Source organism: Emiliania huxleyi (genome assembly GCF_000372725.1).
Source record: "Emiliania huxleyi CCMP1516 unplaced genomic scaffold EMIHUscaffold_334, whole genome shotgun sequence".
Taxonomy (NCBI): Eukaryota; Haptophyta; order Isochrysidales; family Noelaerhabdaceae; genus Emiliania; species Emiliania huxleyi.
The window spans coordinates 10,776-31,014 of record NW_005199487.1 but is presented as its reverse complement, the minus strand read 5'-3'; the positions used below and the strand labels follow the sequence as shown (position 1 = coordinate 31,014).

The following is a 20,239-nucleotide window of genomic DNA, read 5'->3' as shown; positions in this document are numbered from 1 at the left end:
TCCTTGGGGTGTCTGTTTTCTTTCTTTTTAGGTACACCACGGGAGCCGCCTAAGCGATTCATGAGAAAAAGAACTTTACCGCCAAAGAATTCATTTTCGCACCGCAACATCCCCCCCCCACCCCGCCCCACCCCGACCCGACGAAAGGAATTTTAGGACCTAAAGAACCGAACGAAACACCGGGCCGCTCATCTGCAATTGCCGCAGCCCGCCTCCACAGCTGCTCGGTGTGGGTTCCAGGTGACCTGCGGTGCGACGGCCGGTGTGGCCGTTTCCCTCGTGATCATTTAGGGTTGCCTCAAAATTTTCTTCGCCTGCAGAGCTGCTGCAGAGACCCGGAACTGGCCACCTCGTGTCGTGGTCTAAGTTTGAGAGTCCGTGAGTCCGATCACCAGCGTCTAAGTTTGAGAGCCCGTCTCCTTCCGGGGGCTTAGTTCAGCACTCGCCTCACGCCCAAGCGGACGAGATCGTACTTTCCTCTCTTATCCACCCGACAAACACTTGTTTTCCACCGTAAGCTGCCAAAGTAACTTCTTCTGCCACGTCCCTCTCTCGATCCCTTGAAGAGAATACGGGGTGTGGAGGGTGAGTTGACCAAGGGGTTGTGCGCCGGCCCTCCTGCTCGGCTCCAGCCGGTAGACAAGTCTTGTCATCAACAGAGTAGATGATCTGACCTCGGGGCCGATGTGACCAAGCGCTGGTAGCGTGGTTTTACCTCACACCCATGGTCTCACAGTGTGCCGGCAGTCGCCGAGCAGTGTCGCTCACACAAGCCGCAGCACAAGTGACTGAGGGCCAGTGTTCTGCCAGTGAGGGCGAGAGCTGCGGCCGTGTCGCCGTCATACTCATAGCGGCGCGAGGCGCGGGACCGTCTGTGGCGAAGTGGGTCGCGTCCCTCGATTTCCGTCAACTCACCCTCCACACCCTCTACGCGGAACTCGCGACAAGCCAGCCACTGTGTACGGTTCGGATATGCCTTTTACCGTTCCGGCATCCGCCGAGCTGGGCCACACACGTGCGTCCCCGAGGCGCGTGCGATAGGCTCTACTTCGAGTGTCTTGCACACCCTCCTTCTCGCCTGAAGGTAAAGGTAAAAGGAGGGCAGGCCAGAACGCGCCGGCCGCAGCCGCCTCGTCACTGCCAGCCCTGCTGCCGCGCATACGTCTCCTGGAACAGCTTCGAGAAGATGGAGAGCGTCTCTTCGCGCGTCTGCGGGCCCGCGCGCAGCCCGATCCGGAGCGGCGCGATGGCGCCGCCCTTGCCCGCGGGCCGCAAGCCGAGGTCGAAACCGTCCGGGTCGACGGAGAGGATCTCTGCAGACAACGTCTCCTCGTCGGCGGCGGCGTACTCTCCGAGGGGGGCCGCGGCCTCGGCCGCCTCGCCCTGCAGCATCCCCGCAAGCCGTGCGAGGTCGGCGGCGTGGTTCGCGTTGAGCTTGGCGAGGACCGCGCCCAGCGACTCGGCGAGCGGGTTCGCCTGCGCGGCCGCGTACTCGTCGGGCGAGACCCACGCGTCGCGCGCCTGCGTGCGGACCGTGAGGGGAGATATGTGGATGAGGCACCTCCTCTCGCGGGGCTACTCGGTGAGATATGGGGAGATATGGGGAGATATGGGGGGGTGTCGCCGAGTCTCACGGTGTGCAGACTCACACGTGATGGGCAGACTCACACGAGAGCACCGCGGCAACACGAGGGGTGCGTGCAGAGTGACGCCGAGCACGGTCGAATGCTGCGGGATGCGGGGGCCTCGCGAGCGCGCGCTGGACGCCGAGAGAGAGAGAGAGAGAGAGGGAGAGAGAGAGAGAGAGAGAGAGGGAGAGAGAGAGAGAGAGCGAGAGAGAGAGGGAGGGAGAGGGAGAGGGAGAGGGAGAGGGAGAGGGAGAGGGAGAGGGAGGGAGAGAGAGAGAGAGAGAGAGAGAGAGAGAGAGAGAGAGAGAGAGAGAGAGAGAGAGAGAGAGGCTACGCGCTTCTGGAGAGTCGCGCGTGGAGGGCAGCCAATCGGGGACTCTTCTCGAGGGCTACACAGCAGAAGGCTACTGAGTGCGGCTATGAGGCTCCACAGTGAGCGTGGAGAAGAGCTTGAGCGAGGTGTTGGAGAGGCTGAAATACAGCTCTGTCTTCTCGGTCTGGGCGTGCAGATTGTGTGTGATGCTGAAGTCCAACGGCGCGTTTCCGCTTCTGGAGAGTCGCGCGTGGAGGGCATCAGTAAAGTGGACGTGACACGGCGCGAGCCGCCACCACTGCCGCCCCTCCAGCTCCTCCTTCCCCACGCCGGTCTGCCTCGCGAGCTTCTTCGCCAGCTCCGCCGGCAGCTCCGCCTCGGCGGCCGGGCCTGCACGCGTGACCGGTCATATCTCGGGGCCATCTCGGGTCCATCTCGAGTCTATCTCGGGTGCCACCTAGCAGCGTGACGGCGCAGCCGGCCTGGGCGCCGCCCGTGGGCGCGTGGGCGGCGAAGGAGACGGACGCGCTCGCCGCAATGTCGAGCGCCGCCTGCGAGCCCGGCCGCAGCCCGAAGAGAGGCGACCCGTCCTCGTCGACACCGAAGATCTGGTCGCCGCCCGCGAGCCGTACCGGCTCGGGTCGGCTGGGAGAGCCAGCGACGAGGCGCGCGCAGACGGTGCCGTCGACGCCGTCGGCGGACGACGCGAGGCACAGCTGCGCGATCGGCGACACCTCCATCACTGTCCGGGCCGCTTGCGCCTCGGGGAGCAGCTGAGGCTCCGAGGCGAGGTCGGCCCAGGTGGAATAGGCGGCCGCGGCGGTTGCCGTTGCCGAGGCGCGCGCGACGACCTCGCGCGAGCCTGCGCGCTGCGCCGGCTGCCCGACGCGGACCGCGCGCGCCGCGGAGGCCAGCACAGCGAGGAGGGTCAAGCTGCTCGCCTTCATTCGCATCGTTGTTTCTTTTACAGAGCCGGTGATAGTACTAGCACGCGCCAGTTCGCACCTGTGTCGAGCCTGTCTGCTGTGAGAGAGAGTTGTTTTGTCTAAATTCTTTTACAGAGCGTCTTCCAAAAAGCAGTAAAGAGAAACGGGTGCTAAGCGGTCATGTGAAGAAAACCGCCGCAAGCGGCGTGGCGTGGGTCGGTTGTGACACAGCCGCCTCGAGCGTACCGCTAAAACACGAGCCGAGGTGGGAGGGGGCGGCGGCGGCGAAGAGGCGGGAGCCGGGAGAGCTGGGTCCAATGCCCTCTGCTGCTGGGGGTGTCGGGACCCCCCCCCCCCAGCAGCAGCGCTCTGCTGCTGGGGGGGGTCAGACCCCCCCCCCTAGCAGCAGGGATGACTTTAGATGTGCAGGGGGGGTACCGAGCAATGTGCGGCCGCTCCCGCCCATGCCGCGAAAGGAGGCGGAGCGGCGAACCCAAGGCGCGCCTTTCCTTTCATTTAGAAATTTACAACTTGAACGTCCATCAGGACGCAGGACGCCGATGTCAGCAGCCGCCGCGCAGGATGTTGCTCCTCGCTGGCCTCCGCGGAGGGAGCAGGATGTTGCGGAGATCAGCAGGAGGATGTACGACGAGATTAGGAGCAGCAGGGTGCAGGGACCCGAGGGACCACGGAGCGCGCTCTGCAGACTGCACGAGCTCCTGGAGGACGCGGTTTCGTCTTTCGATCCCAGACGGTCGTCGCACGTCGGCGCCCCAGTGAGGTCCGCCGTCATAGGTGTAGCACGCTACTAGACACACTGCCTCCAAGTTGAGCGGTGGAAAATTGTGACGAAGCCACGCACCGAAGCGCCGGCGTCCCTGTGGCAATCTGCCACCGACAGCAACACACGCCTTTGATCACCGGCTGCTTGCGCTCCGCATACTCTCCAGAAGCTGTTGGTTGTGTGGCTGGTGCTACTTCTATCAGCCTTCCTCATGCACAATGTTGCCGTTGAGCTACGAGGCTGCAACCCGTCGTCATTTGAGTTTGCTGCCAGCCACACACAGCGCGTCCCTGCTGCACGAATGGTTGGACAGGTGTGAACAACACCTCGTGGGGGCGGCACCGCAGGCGTCCATTGAGGGGTCCAGGTGATAGCCCTGGGCGGGCAATCCATACGCCTAGTTGGACTTCAGATCGCCCGATCGCGTCCCGGTGAACTGACGTCGGATTTGTGACGCCGCCGCACCGCGCCGCGGCCAGGGGCCCTCCGGAGGCTGAGGATGGCCGTGGCGGACCGAGACGAGCTCTGGGAGGTAAAGTGTCAGCGTATATATTGTAGAGGCTGACCATGTGCACAATATCTCTCAGTCTAGCTAAGCCAGGGGAGGCTATTCTGGGCGTCCACACGGCTTGCACAGGTGACCCTCGCGACAAAGCGAGCGCGTCCGGCAGAGCGACTGAAGAATCGAAGACAGAGTCACAAATCCCGCTTGTTGTGCATGTTTTGAGGTCGGACAGTGCTGCTGTCTTCTCCACGCAGCAACCGACGCCACCAGGCCTCGGTAGCTGAGCAGCAGGAGCCTCCTCGCTGCTGGCAGAGTTGCGCCTCTGTTTGCCGCCGCTAAGAGATCGTTGTTGCGGGAATCCAGGGAATCTAAAGGAATCTAGAATCTGTGGGTCCGAGATTCGATCTGGGACCTGAGCCGCTCGGGACCAGCTGCACATGACCCGGGGCCACTACCATGTCGCAGACGACTGCTGGATCGGCCGTCGCTCCGACCAGCCGTCCTGCAAAGGAATAAAATAACAATCAGTTCCTTTACATATGTAAAGGAACGCCGTTTAGGGGTTAAGGGGAAACCCGGTACACGGAGCCAACCCTCGGAGACCCGTGTTTACTTTACGGCCCTTTCCCTGCGAATGCGCACCCCCCTAGGGGTCAGGGCTCTCTAGCCCGTAGCCCGATGCCGATCATCCAGCCTGCTGGGTGCGCTTCTTAGCTCCCCGGCCCTGGATGTGAGGTTACCGACTGCACTCCAAGTGCTCCAAGTCTTCTGATAAACGCAGTATGCTGTATGGAAGATACAAAGAGACGGAGGAGCAACGAGCGCCCTGGCGTGAGCCAAAGACACTCCCAACTGCGCTCCGTCACCGGTGTCGCGGTCTCCCCCACTGCCCCACTGAGGACGATCTGCGGGGGGGAGTCGCGCCGCCGGCATGTGTCTGTGCAACTGTGCTTTTTTTCCCCTTGTCCCGTTTGATGGAGCAAAGCCATAGGCCTCATAAACGGCCAAAGGCCGAGCTTCCGCTGGAGCTCGTCCTGGAGGGTGTCGGAGGAGAGGGCGGTGGCGTACGTACCGTCGACACGGACATCGAGGGCCTTGCCGGCGAAAGGCGTTGAGGCGGAGACGAGGCGCGTGGCTTCGCGGTTGCTGACGGCGCTGTCTCCGAGGGACGGGTTGTTCTTGACGTGCACATCCCGCGCCTTGACGAGTTTGTAGCCTGGCGTTTGAGAGCGAGAGATTTTTAGCAATACCAAACGCGCGCGCGTGAACAGGGCTCCAGGCCCCAAATGTGAAATGACGCGTGAGCGTGTGAGTGTTGAGTTGTTGATTTCTCCCTGGGCCGCTTTGTGTATCTCGAGACCTCGAGAGAAGGCCGCCCGAGGGCCCAATCAAGTTTTAATTTCTTTTGGCGGGCAAATTTCTCCCGGTGAAGTTTCTCCCGGTTAACGGAGTACACACGCCAAAAGAAAACGCGTAGCCCACAGCATGGCGAACGCTGCTCCGGCGGCGAAGCTCGACTCGCTGCTGCCGCTGCTCTCGCGCGCGTTGCGCGCCCGCCACGAAGACGAGCGGCTCAAGCGGCGACGCTGCGACGACGCCAATGAGTGGGAGGAGGAGTTCGTGATCTGTGAGTTCGAGGGCGGCGCCGGGCTGCTGGCACCAGTGGGCGCTGCGTTTATGGTGGAGGCGCACGAGCGGGACGCCGCCCGACTAGGCCCCACAACCCCGCCGGGTGACGGCCGGCCCCGCTGGCCACAGGGGCTCGACTCCACTTCGCCGCGCGTGCGGGTCAACGGGCTCGAGTTTACGGGGAAGCTCGAGGAGGAGGCGCGCGCACGGCTCGCCCAGCCAGCACCCGACGGCGCCTCCCGTGCGAGACTCAGCCGCAGCCGCCCGGACACAGGTCGGCTCGACGCTGGTGTTTGACGCGCAGCGGTTGCGCGCGCTCTGTGGGGAGGAGGCGGCTCCAGGAGACGACGCCGAGAGGTCGGGGGGAGTGGGAGATCCCCTCGTCTGCGTCACCACCAAGAGATTGAGGTTGCAGCCGGCGCTGCCGGCGGCCACGACCTGAGTCAGAGGTGGCACACGTGACACACACGCCGCTGACCCGCTCTGCCTCTGCGCTCTGCAAACATGTGAACCGGTAGGCCTGCGCAGCCTCTAACTATCATTTACATATCGCTCCACCCTCCCCTCTCCACGTTCCTCCCCCTCCCCCTCGCCGTTCGCGGCCTCGCCCACCCTGAGGCGTGTGAGGGCTGAGCGCTAGCCACAAGCCACTGCTCCCTCAGCCTGCACACACACATACGCGGACATACACAGTGCACGTCACACACACCGTGGCACACCAACCACCAAGTCGTCCGGCGTGCGGGCCGAGGGTGTCACCAGGGTGTCACACGCCGGACCGCGCCGCACCGCACCCCGCACGTACGCCACAACGACATACCGCTTGCCGCGTCTAACTAATACGTGTACCCACTATCGCCTAATGAAACATAACTCCGCTCTATCTGTGTCGGGCTTGTCGCTTGAGTTTTCAGTCTCTCTCGCTCCAGGCTCTACTTCTCTCCCCATCTAATATGTGTATATGCATATGCTGTCTGCACATCACCATGTGCATGTTACATGTTCGCAATGATGATTCGCAGCTCCCGATTCTCGCGACGGGCGGGCTGACCACACTCTCGGCAGTTCGCCGTCAGGTAGTTGGAGCTGAGCTTGATTTTGCTCAGAGTAGCCTCTAGCTCCTCGATCCGTTTCTCGCGGAGCGCGAGTTGAGCGCGAGTCTGCTCGAGGTTGCGCCCTGCGTGTACGAGGGCGTGCGAGAGCAGGCCGAGCTGCAGGCCGGGCGGATAGCTCGTCCTCCCTCTCAGCGGAGCCCACTCCGCCCCCTGGTCGCCCGGCGCATCGAGCGAGGCGGCGACCGACGGCAGGAGCGCGTCCTCCCACTCCTCGCCGATCGCTCTCGCGCAGGCAGATTGTAGCGCCTCGGCGCCGTGGCGCGAGACGGCGTGGCCGAGCAGGTCGAGCGCCGAGTCGGCCGCGACCGAGGTCAGCCTCGCAGTGAGGCTCTCGAGCAGGACGAGGTCGACAGACTCGGAGTGCGCGTTGCAGTAGGCTGACACGTGCTGCGACAGCGCGAGCGAGTGCTGCCGAGTCGCGCACGCGGTGGCGCTAACGACGCGCAGGTAGACGGGCGGTGCGAGCTCGGCACAGTACCCCGGCTTGCGGCCAAGCAGGTGCTTTGCGCAGACGGCAACGCACGCGTTGGCTGCCTTGTCGAGGCCAAAGCGGTCCGCCTCGCCCAGGTAGAGAGGCGCCGCCTGATCGGCCGCGTCGCCCTCGAGGACGCCCTGCACGTACTCGGTGACGCGGTCAAAGAGGGCACGGTTGAGGAAGTAATTGGCGAGGTGCAGCAGTGCGATGGCCGACGTGTTGTCGATCGGAAGGTCACCCTTGTACACGAAATCCAAGAAGGCCGGAAAGGCGCGCGCCGCCGACGGCTGCAGCTCGACAGAGCTGCCACGGCGCGCGCTCTCGGCGAGGCCGGAGGCGCCGGCGCCGGTGAAGAGGCGACTAAAGTACTCGCTTCTCCGCAGCCCGGTCGCAAGCATGGCTCTGTGCACGTGGTACGTTGCCGGCGGCAGCTCCGGTGCGGCGACGTGGACGGTCCAGTCCGAGAGGGAGGACTCGGGAGGGTCGCGCCAGCAGAGTGGTGAGGCGGAGGTCTCGAAGCCGTCCGCGAAGCCGCCCAGGTCGAGCACCATGGCACACACCGCTTGTAAAGGGCTGCAGCTGTCTCTATAGCCGCTTTCACTCCCAGCTACCCGGGTACCCGGGTACTCGGTGTGAACAGAGTTCGTACAAAAATACAGCAGGGGAGCTCCGCAAGACCGAGGCCCTCGGTGTTCACAGCCTTGTTATTGAGAAGAATTCTTAAAATACAAGCCTCTCTCACAGCACACTGGCACGACAAGGGCGCAATACGTCCTATGGCGCTGTGCGCTGGCTTCACAGCGGAGTGGCTCCAGACTGCAGGGGCAAGGAATACAGAAAAAATGAATACAATGGTATCAAAGTGATGATGTGGGAGAGAGATTTTTAGCAATACCAAACAACTCTAACACTCACACGTAATTTGGGGCCTGGAGCCCTGTTCACGCGCGCGCGAGACGTGCAGACAGGGTTGCCAGGTGAGAGCGAATGGCGCGGTTCACGCCTCGCACAACAGAGAGAGAGATGCGCTCTGCATGGTGGGACATAAAAGAGAGCGAGTACTTGGGCGAGTAGGCCGTGCGGTCAACGCTGCCGCGCGCGACTTTGCGCGCGAGGCGGCGCAGCTTGAGAACGGCGGTGGGCGAGAAGCCGCCGCCGAACGTCTCGTGGAGCAGCAGGTTGAAGTTGTTGCGCTTGACAAAGATCGCGTCGTGGTAGAAACCGCGATGCGCCTTGACGTAGCCGTGGCCGGTCTTGTGGTCGAAGGGTTGGCCGGGCTGCCCGCGCGCCTTGCAGCCCATGTTTAGGCGGCGGGCCTTTTCTTCGGTGTTGCCGAAGGCGTAGGAGATGTGGGTGGGGGGATGCCGCACATGTGACGCCTTCTCATCCTTCACATCCTTTGCTGGGTTGACTGCCCCTGCACAATGATGTTTATGGTGGTTTAAAGTTTGCGGGGGGGGGACAGCTTTGCGCGGCCCTGTTCACGCGCGCGCGAGACGTGCAGCGCAGGGGCCCTGTTCACGCGCGCGCGAGACGTGCATTTGTGTTAATGTGAGAGAGTGCGTTGTGTTCTTGTGTTGGTATCCGCTTTCTCTCTTATTCCTCGGTGGGTGTGTGTGTGTTTGTGTGTGTGTGTGTGTGCGCGGTCTTCCGCAGGGGGAGGGAGCTTCGTCAACGGGGGCGGGACCGCGGCGCGGCTGGTGCTGCGGCGATGCCTCCGGCTGTTGCGGCGGGCGGCTTGCTGCTCGCGGCGATGGCGATGGCGAAAAACTCGTCTCGTCGCACACCAAGAGCTTATGCTCTGGCGAGATGTGAGGCGCATGCGCCCAGGGAGGGGCTTAGGGGACCCCTAGGCTTAAAAGGGTGGGCCCTGGGGCGCCTGCGGCTTAAACGGCTTAAAACTTGCCTAGGCAAGTTTTAAGAGCTGCTGGGCCGCCGATTCCTTAAACGGTCTTAAACGGTCAAACGACTCGGCAGCCTCCCCGCGCCCTTAAACGCGATCACACCATGAATGGTCTATACTCAAAACTTGCCGACGGGCGGCGAAAGCTCTTCGCTCGGCCCCGAGAGCGCTTCGCTCTCTGCCGCCCGCCCGCCCGCTCGCTCGCCCGCCCGCCCGCCAGCCTCCCCGCGCTTAAACGCTCTAAATGGCTCAAATGGCTCAGGTTGGGCGCGGTGTGCGATTCACTCTTAAATGGTCTCTTAAATGGGAGCGGCAGCATGGGCCCAATCTCTTAAACGCACCGAGGCGGCTCTGGAGCCGCCAATCTCTTAAAAGGTCTTAAAAAAATCCGGCCCTCAGAACCCTAGGGGTCCCCTAAGGGGAGGGGAGGGCGCATGCGTAACGACGCTGCTAGAGATGCCTTTCGGGGCTCAGAGATAAAACTTCTGATGCCATGCGTGACCTGGTAGTGTCCCCAGCTATGGGCATGTGCCATGTCCACGTTGGAGCCAGGTGTGGTGTGGACGCGAGAATAGCTCCGCCGTTCATGGAGGCAACCGATGCGAGTCGACTGGTGTGTGAGAGAGAGACCCAAATGACGTGTAAGTGTTAGAGTTGTTTTGGTGTGTGTCGTCGTGGTTTCGTATCAAGAAGTCTTCTGATAAATGCAGTATGGAAGATACAAAGAGACGGAGGAGCAACGAGCGCCCTGGCGTGAGCCGAAGAATACTCACTCACGCACTCACTCCTCGGTGGCCTTCGTGTTTCTTTCTCTCTGGTGGTCTTCCTGGCGAACACTCGGATATTTATCCACCCCCCCCCCCCTCCCCACCCCACGCTCTCCGCACATAGTTTTTCTTTTTTCCGAAGACTAGGACAAACTAGAGCCCGCTGCCACGATCCTGCTACACCCCACCGCCTTTATGGCGTCGTGTCCTGCTGGCGCGCTGCCCGTGGGGCCGACCATCGGCGCCGAGTCTCTCATCATCATCACCGGTCTAATTGGCATCTTCTTTGCGCTGTTCCTTCATCGAAGAGTGGCGGCTGTGCGGCTTGATGTCGCTCAGGTTGAGGCGCCGCTCGTGCTCCGTTGAGACGCCCTGCAGCGCATGCACGCCAGAACGTGCTTTCCTATAGGAGGAGGACGAGACGATGATGATGTCGGTCAAGGAGGCTGGCCAGAACCAGACATTCGAACAGAACGAGCGCCTGCGCGAGCTCTACGCTGCCATCTCGAACGGCGCCAACTCGTTCCTCTTCTCAGAGTACAAGCTGTGTACCGTGTTCGTCGTCTTCCTCGCCGGTGTGATCGTCGGCCTCGTCTCGTGGTCCTCCGGCCGCGAGACCGCCATCTTCACCGCCACCTCGTTCGTCGTCGGCGCACTCACTTCGATGCTCTCGGGATACATCGGCATGCGCGTCGCGGTCTTCTCCAACGCTCGCTGCACCGTCGGTGCGGCCGCAGCGCCGCGGCGCGCCCGCGCCCGCGTGCGAGCGGCCCTCACGCACGCGTGGCGCCGCCCCTCCCGCAGGCGCGGTCAAGCCGGCGCCGCACGGCTGGACAGAGTCGTTCAACACGGCCTTCCGCGCTGGCGGAGTTATGGGCTTCTCTCTCTGCGGCCTGGTGCAACGCCCGCCCTCCCGCGGCACCTCCTCCTCCCGACCTCCCGCGGCACACCCTCCTCTCCTCCTCCTCCTCCTCCTCCTCCTCCTCCTCCTCCTCCTCCTCCCGCCCTCCCGCCCTCCCGCCCTCCCGCCCTCCCGCCCTCCCGCCCTCCCGCCCTCCCCCGGCCCTCCCGCCCTCCTCCGGCCCCTCCCGCCCCTCCCGCCCACTCTCACCGGGAGCCAGCGGCCCGCCGCCACCGCCACCGCGCGCGCAGGCGCTCCTCTGCCTCTACGCGCTCGTCGTCTTCCTCGCCCCCTCCTTTTCGTGGGGCACGACCGCCGGCGCGATGAAGCTGTTCGACTGCATAGCGGGCTTTGGGCTCGGAGGCTCTGCCGTCGCCATGTTCGGCCGCGTGGGCGGAGGCATCTACACAAAGGCGGCGGACGTGGGCGCCGACTTGGCGGGCAAGGTGGTGGAGGACTTGCCCGAGGACGACCCGCACAACCCGGGCACGCTCGCGGACAGCGTCGGCGACATGTCCAGGAGAGGTCCAGGAAGTGCTGGACGAAGTGTCCTGTAGGCACGATCGCGGACAACGTCGGCGACAACGTCGGCGACGTGGCGGGGATGGGCTCGGACCTGTTTGGCTCGTTTGGCGAGGCGAGCTGCGCCGCGATGCTCGTCGGCGCCTCGTCGCCCGGCCTGGTCGCCGCGGGCTGGGCGGCGCTCATGTTCCCGCTCACCATCTCCGGCGCCGGCATCGTCGTCTGCCTGGTCACTTCCTTCTTTGCCACCAACTTTTGCCCGGCGCGCGCGCGCGCGCGTGTGCACCCACCTCCCCGCGCCCGCCGCAGACACCCGCCCACTGTGCTCTCTCGACCGCCGCCTCGGCAAAAAGCCTCGGCGGCACACGCCGGCGGTCTCGCTTGGATTCGGGCTCCCTTGGGGGTAGGGTTGCACACGGTGTGGCCAGCGCAACGCCACACCGTCTCGACCGCCTCCGCCGCCTCCGCCGCCGCCTCCGCCGTCTGTCTGACCCGAGCGCGTCCGCCCGCCCCTACCCCCACGGTACCCGAATCCACCCTCCCCTACCCCCACGGTACCCGAACCCGAGCGCGTCCGCCCGCCCAGGTGACGCGCGAGGCGCACATCGAGGGCGCGCTCAAGCTGCAGCTCTTCGTCTCGGCCCTCCTGATGACGCCCGTCGTCTGGTGGCTCTCCTCGTCCTTCCTCCCCACCTCGTTTGCCGTCTCTGGCGCCTGCGCGACGCCGACCGGCGCCTTCGCCTGCGTCGCCTTCGGGCTGTGGGGTGGCTGCGCCATCGGCTTCATCACCGAGTACTACACGTCCTTCTCGTACCGCCCCGTCGTCGAGGTGACACACACGCACACACACACACACACACACACACACACACACGCACACACACACGCACGCACACACACACACACACACACACACACACACACACACGCACACACACACACACGCACACACACACACACACACACACACACACACACACACACGCACACACGCACACACACACGCACGCACACACGCACGCACACACACACGCACGCACGCACACACGCGCGCACGCACACACACACGCACACACACACACACACACACACACACACACACACACACACACACACACACACACACACACACACACACACACACACACACTCCCACACACTCCCACACACACACACACTCCCACACACACACACACTCCCCCCCCCCCCACTTGTAATGCCGTGCGGCTCCTGTCTTCCAGACGTGGAGACGCGAGGGCTGCCTGGTGGCCCTTGCCCCACCACCTTCGTGCGTGTGGGGAGAAGTGTCCCTGACCTGACCTCAGGTGTCCGAGTCGTGCCGCACCGGCGCCGCCACAAACATCATCTTTGGGCTTGCGCTCGGGTACAAGTCCGTCGTCCTCCCCGTCTTCATCCTCGCGGGCATCATCTTCGGCTCGCACCGCCTCGCGGGCATGTATGGCATTTCGCTCGCCGCGCTCGGCATGCTTGCCACCCTCGCCACCTGCCTCACCATCGACGTGTATGGCCCAGCCTCCTAGAGGCGGAATACGTATCCTTGCACCCCAACTGGCGCTCGAGAGGACGCGGACTCCGCTGCATTCGTCCGTATTCCGCTGTATTCGCTGTCTCCGCCTCCCTCGTGCGGTGCTCTGAAGACTCTGCACAACACCGCATTCCCGCCCTGAGGCTGGCGTACTGACCATGTAGGACCGGTCTGTGACAACGCGGGCGGCATCGCCGAGATGTGCGAGCTGCATCCGTCGGTGCGCCTCCCCCCCTCCCCACCTCCCCACCTCCCCACCTCCCCACCTCCCCACCTCTTCCTTCACCTCCTCCTCACCGGAACGACGGACGCGCTCGAGGTCGGAGATTGCCCCGAGATTGCCCCGAGATTGCCCCGAGATCACCCGAGCTTGCCCTGCGAGTAGGTGCGCGAGAAGACGGACGCGCTCGACGCGGCGGGCAACACCACCGCCGCCATCGGCAAGGGCTTCGCCATCGGCTCCGCCTGCCTCGTCGGCGTCGCCCTCTTCGGCGCCTTTGTGACGCGGCTGAACGACACGGGCGCCAAGGTGACCGTGGACCTACTCGACCCGCTCACCTTTGCTGGCTTGCTCGTCGGCTCGATGCTGCCGTACTGGTTCTCGGCCATGACGATGAAGTCGGTTGGCAAGGCGGCCAACGAGATGGTGATCGAGATCAAGCGCCAGTTCGACGCCAACCCGAACCTGCTCATCCCCAACCACCCCGACCGACCCGACTACGACCGGCGCGGGAGATATAGGGGAGATATAGGGGAGATGTGTGGAGATCGCACCGGACGGCGTAGGACATGCGCGGGAGATAGAGGGGAGATATAGGGGAGATACGGGGAGATCGCACCGGACGGCGTAGGACATGCGCGCGTCCGGCTCTCTGCCGGCACCCTGCCCCGGACGCGTCCGTGACACGTCCACGGCGCACCGCACAGGTGCATCAAGATCTCGACCGACGCCTCGCTGCGCGAGATGATCGCGCCCGGCGCGCACTGCTCCTGCGCCACGCCCCCCCCCCCCCCCCTCGGGACCCCTCTCCGACCCTTCCCGGAGCCCGACCCATAGGCGCGCTCGTCATGTTTGCGCCGATCGTCGCCGGCGTCGTCTTTGGCACCAAGAGTGTGACCGGCCTGCTCGCCGGCGGCATCGCCTCGGGCGTGCAGATGGCCGTGTCGGCCTCCAACACGGGCGGCGCGTGGGACAACGCCAAGAAGTACATCGGCAAGGGCGGCCTCAACGACCTGATCGCGCGCGTGGAGCCCGACGTCGTCAACGAGCTCGGCGACGTGAAGCAGAAGAAGTCGCAGATCTACAAGGCGGCCGTCACGGGCGACACGGTCGGCGACCCGCTCAAGGACACGTCCGGCCCCGCGCTCAACATCCTGATGAAGCTGATGGCCATCATTTCGGTCGTCTTTGCGGACGTCTTCCTCGCCGTCAACAAGGGCGACGGCCTCATCGCGAGCTGGTTGTAGGTTGAACTGAGCGGCCGCGCACCTATTGACAAGCCTCCCCGGAGCATGCCGCTGCGGGGATGGCCTGACGCTGCACTGTGCACACTGCACAGGTCGGCGCGCGCGAGACCGAGAGAGAGAGCCGCGGAGGGGTGTTGGGATTCTGGGGCAGCCGGAGGGATCGGGATGTGTGCGGATGGCGCGCGACTGCGGATGAGATCTATATGAGGGTGTGTGTATTTCGCGGCGTCCTTCTTAACAAAGCAAAAATTGAGAGTAACGTTGCACGTGAGTGCTGCGTTGCGAGAGTGTTTGATGTTACCCACCCCGCAAACGAATCGTTAGTAGAGCATCCAAACAGAGGGCCGGAGGAACCCGGTCCACATCACCACCGGCTCGCGGCAGTAGGGGCACCCTCGCAGCCGCTCAGAGCAAGGCCCGCACTGGTGGCATGGGGTCGCAACGTGGCGAGCCGTGCTACGCCCACTGGCTGTTGCTCCAGCACGCCCGCCGCCGCGGTCAGTTCGGCCCATGAGAGTCGCCAGACGAGGGGGACGAAGCGCGTGACGCCCGCAGAGGGCGCGCCCTCGGCGGCGTCCGCCTGCGGCTCCAGAGGCGCCGGCGGGTGGTCGCGGCCGCTCCTCTCCATGTCTACTACCCACGCCCGCAGCAGCGAGCCGATTGCGTCGGTGAGGCGCCGCCGGCCGCGTGTGTCGCCGAGGAGGAGCCTCAGCACGCGCCACGCGCTCTCCTCCTCCTCGGTCGAGCCGGGGCCCGCGCCCGCCTGCGCGCCCGCTGCCACCGTGCCCGGGAAGAAGGGGTCGAGCTGTGGTCTCCAAAACTCTTGCAGGATGGTGCGTGCGTTGCGGGAGTGGCCCGCTAAGGCAAAGACCTCGGTGGCGTCGGTCCCCGCCGCCGACAGCAGGAAGTCGGGCAAGCCCGGGTGCAGGTCGAGGTAGTCTGTCGCGTCGTACACCCGGCCCGAGATCGCGAAAATCACGCGACGAACGCCCGCGCCGCGTGCTAGATGCATCCACGAGCGTCCAAACTCAAAGTAGTGCTCGCGCCACGAGCGGTCTGCCGGCGGGGACGGGCAGTCGCCGTCGAACGCGCATTCCACCACCGGCGCGAATCGATCGGCGAAGCGCGGGCGCCACAGCTCGTCGGAGGCGGCGGCGGAGTACAGCGCCAGGCAGGCTGCGCCGACGACGACCGCATCGCACTCTGGAAGCATCTGCAGCACACGGTGCAGCACGTCGGCAGGGAGGTCCAGCAGCGAATCAGGGGGATCGTCCGTCGCGGGATCGTCGTTCGCGGACATCCTATGATCTAGCGAGCGGCGCGACCTCTCAGGGTTCCCCTTCCCCGGACATCCTTAGTACCCGTAGATCTAGCCAAGCCAACCGAACCAGGGTTCCGGCTGCGGCCTTCCCCGGACATCCTTAGTACCCGTAGATCTAGCCAAGCCAACCGAACCTCTCAGGGTTCCGGCTGCGGCCTCCCCCCCCCCCCCCCGGACAGTCCAGCACAGGGTAGACCTATGTTGCACGACCACCCATACCGCGCTGGTGTCGAGTCCGGAGTTCTTCGCCTTCCTACCTACCTACCTACGACTGCGCCAAAACGCCCTACCTCCTACCTACTCGAGTATGCGGGCGCCAACCCCCTACACAACAAGAGAGAGAGAGAGAGAGAGAGAGAGGGAGAGAGAGAGGGAGGGAGAGGGAGAGAGGGAGAGAGAGAGAGAGAGAGAGAGAGAGAGAGAGAGAGAGAGAGAGAGAGAGAGAGAGAGAGAGAGAGAGAGAGAGAGAGAGAGAGAGAGAGATTTAGCAATAGCCTCACACATCATTTGGGGCCTGGAGCCCTGTTCACGCGCGCGCGAGACGTGCAGACAGGGTTGCCAGGACCCAGGTGAGAGCGGGTCCCGTACCATGCGGAATCGACCCTATCCAGTGCTCAAGTGCTCAAGGTGAGAGCGAAGGGTGATGCTCCTAACCCTCCGGATCTTCGACAACAGTGGGCATTTCTTTTTTCAAAGTGCAAGGTGGAATGACAGCTTTATGATAGGGTTACTACGACGAACTGTGCGGCAATCGACTGGGGCGCAGGGACCGGATCGCCCCCACGCAGAGACCTCGTAGTAACCCCTCAGCGCAACCGACTTGGATGGGCCGTGTCCACGCCTTGCCCTTGGTCGTCGAGGCACCATGAAGCCGACCTACCCCTCCGTGCCGCAAGAACATCTGCGATGCAGCTCTGAGCAACCTGCCGTCGAACGCGATCACTGAGGCGATCCGGTCGGGCGATTTCATATTCTCCGGCTCTCCCAAGCTCGTCCTCGATCTCGCAAAGGCGCGGGCGACCCCGGCTGTGGCAAGGTCGTTCAAGGAGGGCTGGTGGGCGATCGAGCACATCTTTTACGGCACTCCAAGTTCACCGCCCTCGCCGTCCCCAAGAGCGCCACAAGGCTGATGGCTTCAACGGGTCACACGACGTCCACATGTTCGCGGGGGACTGCAAGGATGCGGCCGCCGCGCGGAAGGATGGGCTCCTGACCATGTACAGCTAGTATTGAGCCGTGCTGTGCTTATCGTGCCGTGCCGTGTAGTGTGCCGCATGTTGCCACACGTCACGCGCCCCTCCTCACCCCCGCACCGGCTCCCCGTCACCGGCGCGGTATTCCATGCGCTGCCCGCCGTGCATCGCTCTTCAGTGGGGGGACTGCGAGATGGTCGCCGTCTTTGGCCAGGTCAAGAAGCAGAAGGCGCCGCGTGCCGCAGGCGAGACGGCCGAGCTGTGGCAGATGGAGTCGCTGGAGGTGTGGGCCGCGTCGCTCAAGGCGAAGCAGCTGGCCGCTGTCCGCGCAGATCGGCGCGAACAGTGTCGCTCGAGGGGCTCTACTGGCTGGCGGTGCTCAAGGGGAAGGCGCACACGCTGGCCGAGGACACGGTCGTCAACACAGACACCATCCGAGGGCAAGCTTCGCTCCTACACGCTGCTCGCGGCCGTCCGGCCGAGACGCTCATCATCGTGAACCACATGGTGCGGCTGGCGGGCCTGCGCTTCTCGCCCGGCCCGGGCGGCCCTGCGGACCGCCAGCTGAGGAGCGCGCGAGAAGCTCGATTAAGTATTATATTGGCCAACAGACGCATTACTCGCTCGAGGCGTGCTGCAGTGATACCAGTCTTATATTGAGCTTGTTTGGAGGTGTCGATTTATATGCAAAAATGTGTGTTAGAGAGCGTTAATATGGCAAAATTTTCTTCGCCTCCGGCGGGGCCGCTCGCCGCGGGGCTAGAGATTTTGTCGATGTCGGCTAGAAGTGCTGCACCTTTTTCAGAATCTCACCCCGAATGGCGCGGTTCGCTAACTCCCTCGAGCGTAGATCGTCTCTCTTCGGCGCGCTCGAGCACGTTTGGCACCAAGAGGGTTTGATTCTTACGACCCTCACCCGCCAAGGGCAAGGCAGGTGTGCACTCTCTCTGCTAGTGCGTGTGTGCTAACACCACTACACTGTGGGGGGTGCCCGAGCATGATGTATGTGCGCGTCTGTGCGTGTGTGGGACAGACGTTGTTATCCTATGCGCAGGGCTTCCCGGGACGGCGCGGTTCACGTAAACGCACAACCCCGGGCCCGAAATCGCACAGAGTCACGCAACACGACAAACAACAAAACAATTGATATTGCTAAAAATCTCAAACAACAAAACATACACGTCAAGAACTACCCGTCCCTCGGAGACAGCGCCGTCAACAACCGCGAAGCCGCGCGCCTCGTCTCCGCGCCTCAACGCCTTTCGCCGGCAAGGCCTTCGATGTCCGTGTCGACGGTACGTACGCCACCGCCCTCTCCTCCGACACCCTCCAGGACGAGCTCCAGCGGAAGCTCGGCCTTTGGCTCTCCGCGGCGCTTCCCACCCTTCGGGTCGCGCTCGAGCGGGGCATGCCAGTCGATTTCTTCGGCGACTACCTTTACAACAAGGCCCACCACCGGCGGCCCCACGACGGCGGCCTCGCCGCCTGGGCGGACGCGATGCGCGCCCCGGCCAACGCGCCGCGGTCGTGCACGGTGACAAGGAGAAACCGGAGCTGACTCGGCAGTACAACGAGGGGTACAAGGTCGACCTCGCAGAACCCCATACAGGGCCGGGAGGATGCGATGAAGTAAATGAGATCAAGCTCTGGACGCCCCTCCTCAAGACCTCCTCGACGGGCGTTGGCAACGCCTCGAGTGGCGGCACGCCCGCCTCCGTCGGCCACTCCTACGCCTTCGGCAACACCGAGGAGAAGGCCCGCCGCCTGAACATGGGCTGCAAGGCGCGCGGGCAGCCCAGCCAACCCTTCTCCCACAAGACCGGCCACGGCTACGTCAAGGCGCATCGCGGTTTCTACCACGACGCGATCTTTGTCAAGCGCAACAACTTCAACCTGCTGCTCCACGAGACGTTCGGCGGCGGCTTCTCGCCCACCGCCGTTCTCAAGCTGCGCCGCCTCGCGCGCAAAGTCGCGCGCGGCAGCGTTGACCGCACGGCCTACTCGCCCAAGTACTCGCTCTCTTTTATGTCCCACTATGCAAAGCGCATCTCTCTCTCTCTGTTGTGCGAGGCGTGAATCGCAACAACAAACAAACTTGTGTTTTGAATCGCGCCATTCGCTCTCACCTGGCAACCCTGTCTGCACGTCTCGCGCGCGCGTGAACAGGGCTCCAGGCCCCAAATTACGTGTGAGTGTTAGAGTTGTTTGGTATTGTTAAAAATCTCCTCGCAACATGGGGTCCCAGGGAAGGCGAGCAAAAACCTTATCGCGCGCGCTACGCGCCTACTAGACGCCGACTCGGAGGCTGCACCGGTCAGGCGCGCAGCCGGAGAGAGAGGGAGGCGCTCAATCGCCGCACGCGGCGAGCGCCTCCATCGCTTCACTCCTCAGGCAACAGATAAAAAAAAAGCCATAAACGGCGTGTCCGAGGAACCGAATCACAGACGACGATCGACTTTAAGGCCGCCGCCGCCGCCCTCCCTCACGCCCGAGCAGCTCTTGTGTGCCGCCGGCCTCCGCTGCCACTGCTCCGCCACCGCCGCTGCCGCCTCCGGCCCCGCCTCTGCCGCCTCCCCATCCCAGAGCGCACAATCAAACCCACAACATGCGTTACGCGTTCGCATCCCCCGACTCACGGTGTGCGCTCCCCTCGTGTGCAGAACACCGCTCAAAATGGGTTGCACCGCCTCGAAGATGGAGCACGCAGTGACGGATGACATCAACGGCAGGGCCGACATCGAGGAGGCACGCGCGGAGAACCAAGCGCTCAAGGACGAGATCCAGGCGCTCAAGGACGAGATCCAGGCGCTCAAGGCGGGGACGCCGGACGACTCCGACAAGTGTGGCACTTCGCGCTACATCAAGGCCGATGTCCCCCCTCCCTCCCCTTCCCCCGCTCGCCGCCGCCAGCCCACCCTCGCCACCACGGGTCAGGCGCTCGTGAACAAGGTGCAGGAGCTCAAGGACGAGGTCCAGTCGCTCAAGGCGGGGTCGACGCCGGACGGCTCCGACAAGCTTGGCACTTCGCGTGACGTGAAGGCCGACCCAGCCGCCCCCGCCCCACCACCGCCACCGCCGCGCCCTCGTCCTCGCCGCCCTCGCCGCCTCCTCTCCCTCCGCCGCCGCGGCGGCCGCCTCCTATCCATCCGCCGCCGTCGCCACCGCCGCCGCGTCCGTCGCCAACGCCCTCCCATGTCCCCGTCATTTGTACTCCCATCCGCCGCCGTGTCCACACGTCCCCCCC

At 64.0% G+C, this 20,239-nt stretch overlaps 5 protein-coding genes across 5 annotated transcripts in view; 2 read left to right on the top strand and 3 right to left on the bottom strand.

Moving 5' to 3' along the window:
• Positions 1-888: 888 nt before the first annotated feature.
• On the bottom strand, positions 889-2,893 carry EMIHUDRAFT_444558 (hypothetical protein). Its single transcript, XM_005773560.1, has 3 exons — positions 2,399-2,893; positions 2,192-2,331; positions 889-1,521 (listed from the first exon to the last, which is right to left on the bottom strand). The coding sequence occupies exons 1-3, from the start codon at positions 2,886-2,888 to the stop codon at positions 1,135-1,137; spliced, it is 1,017 nt and encodes a 338-aa protein (XP_005773617.1). The 5' UTR covers positions 2,889-2,893; the 3' UTR covers positions 889-1,134.
• A 3,887-nt stretch (positions 2,894-6,780) lies between these two features.
• EMIHUDRAFT_241511 (hypothetical protein) lies at positions 6,781-7,926 on the bottom strand (the record flags this gene model as incomplete). The annotated part of the gene is made up of 1 exon (XM_005773559.1): positions 6,781-7,926. The coding sequence occupies one exon, from the start codon at positions 7,924-7,926 to the stop codon at positions 6,781-6,783; it is 1,146 nt and encodes a 381-aa protein (XP_005773616.1).
• Positions 7,927-10,475: 2,549 nt separating this feature from the next.
• EMIHUDRAFT_75032 (H+-translocating pyrophosphatase) lies at positions 10,476-14,481 on the top strand (the record flags this gene model as incomplete). Its single annotated transcript, XM_005773558.1, has 10 exons — positions 10,476-10,770; positions 10,850-10,941; positions 11,198-11,449; positions 11,494-11,748; positions 12,067-12,297; positions 12,794-12,988; positions 13,052-13,076; positions 13,179-13,234; positions 13,400-13,775; positions 14,060-14,481. The coding sequence occupies 10 exons, from the start codon at positions 10,476-10,478 to the stop codon at positions 14,479-14,481; spliced, it is 2,199 nt and encodes a 732-aa protein (XP_005773615.1).
• A 221-nt stretch (positions 14,482-14,702) lies between these two features.
• Positions 14,703-15,508, bottom strand: EMIHUDRAFT_368897 (cytochrome b5). The gene has a single exon (XM_005773557.1). The coding sequence runs from the start codon at positions 15,491-15,493 to the stop codon at positions 14,846-14,848; it is 648 nt and encodes a 215-aa protein (XP_005773614.1). The 5' UTR covers positions 15,494-15,508; the 3' UTR covers positions 14,703-14,845.
• Positions 15,509-19,668: 4,160 nt separating this feature from the next.
• The window catches only part of EMIHUDRAFT_458438 (hypothetical protein), a gene marked incomplete at both ends in the record, with an annotated part of 4,901 nt that continues 4,330 nt past the window's right edge, over positions 19,669-20,239 (top strand). The window contains 2 exons of the mRNA XM_005773556.1: positions 19,669-19,866; positions 19,930-20,028. Of these exons, the coding sequence (XP_005773613.1) occupies positions 19,669-19,866; positions 19,930-20,028 (297 nt within the window). The remainder of the gene's footprint in view (positions 19,867-19,929; positions 20,029-20,239) is intronic.

Excerpts from the sequence above, each read along its gene's own strand:
- EMIHUDRAFT_444558 (XM_005773560.1), bottom strand. The coding sequence starts at position 2,888 with ATGAAGGCGAGCAGCTTGACCCTCCTCGCTGTGCTGGCCTCCGCGGCG. Across the intron at positions 2,332-2,398 it reads CTGCGCCGTCACGCTGCTAG|GCCCGGCCGCCGAGGCGGAG; the intron begins GTGGCACCCGAG and ends TCACGCGTGCAG. Across the intron at positions 1,522-2,191 it reads ACTTTACTGATGCCCTCCAC|GCGCGCGACGCGTGGGTCTC; the intron begins GCGCGACTCTCC and ends GTCCGCACGCAG.
- EMIHUDRAFT_368897 (XM_005773557.1), bottom strand. The coding sequence starts at position 15,493 with ATGCATCTAGCACGCGGCGCGGGCGTTCGTCGCGTGATTTTCGCGATC.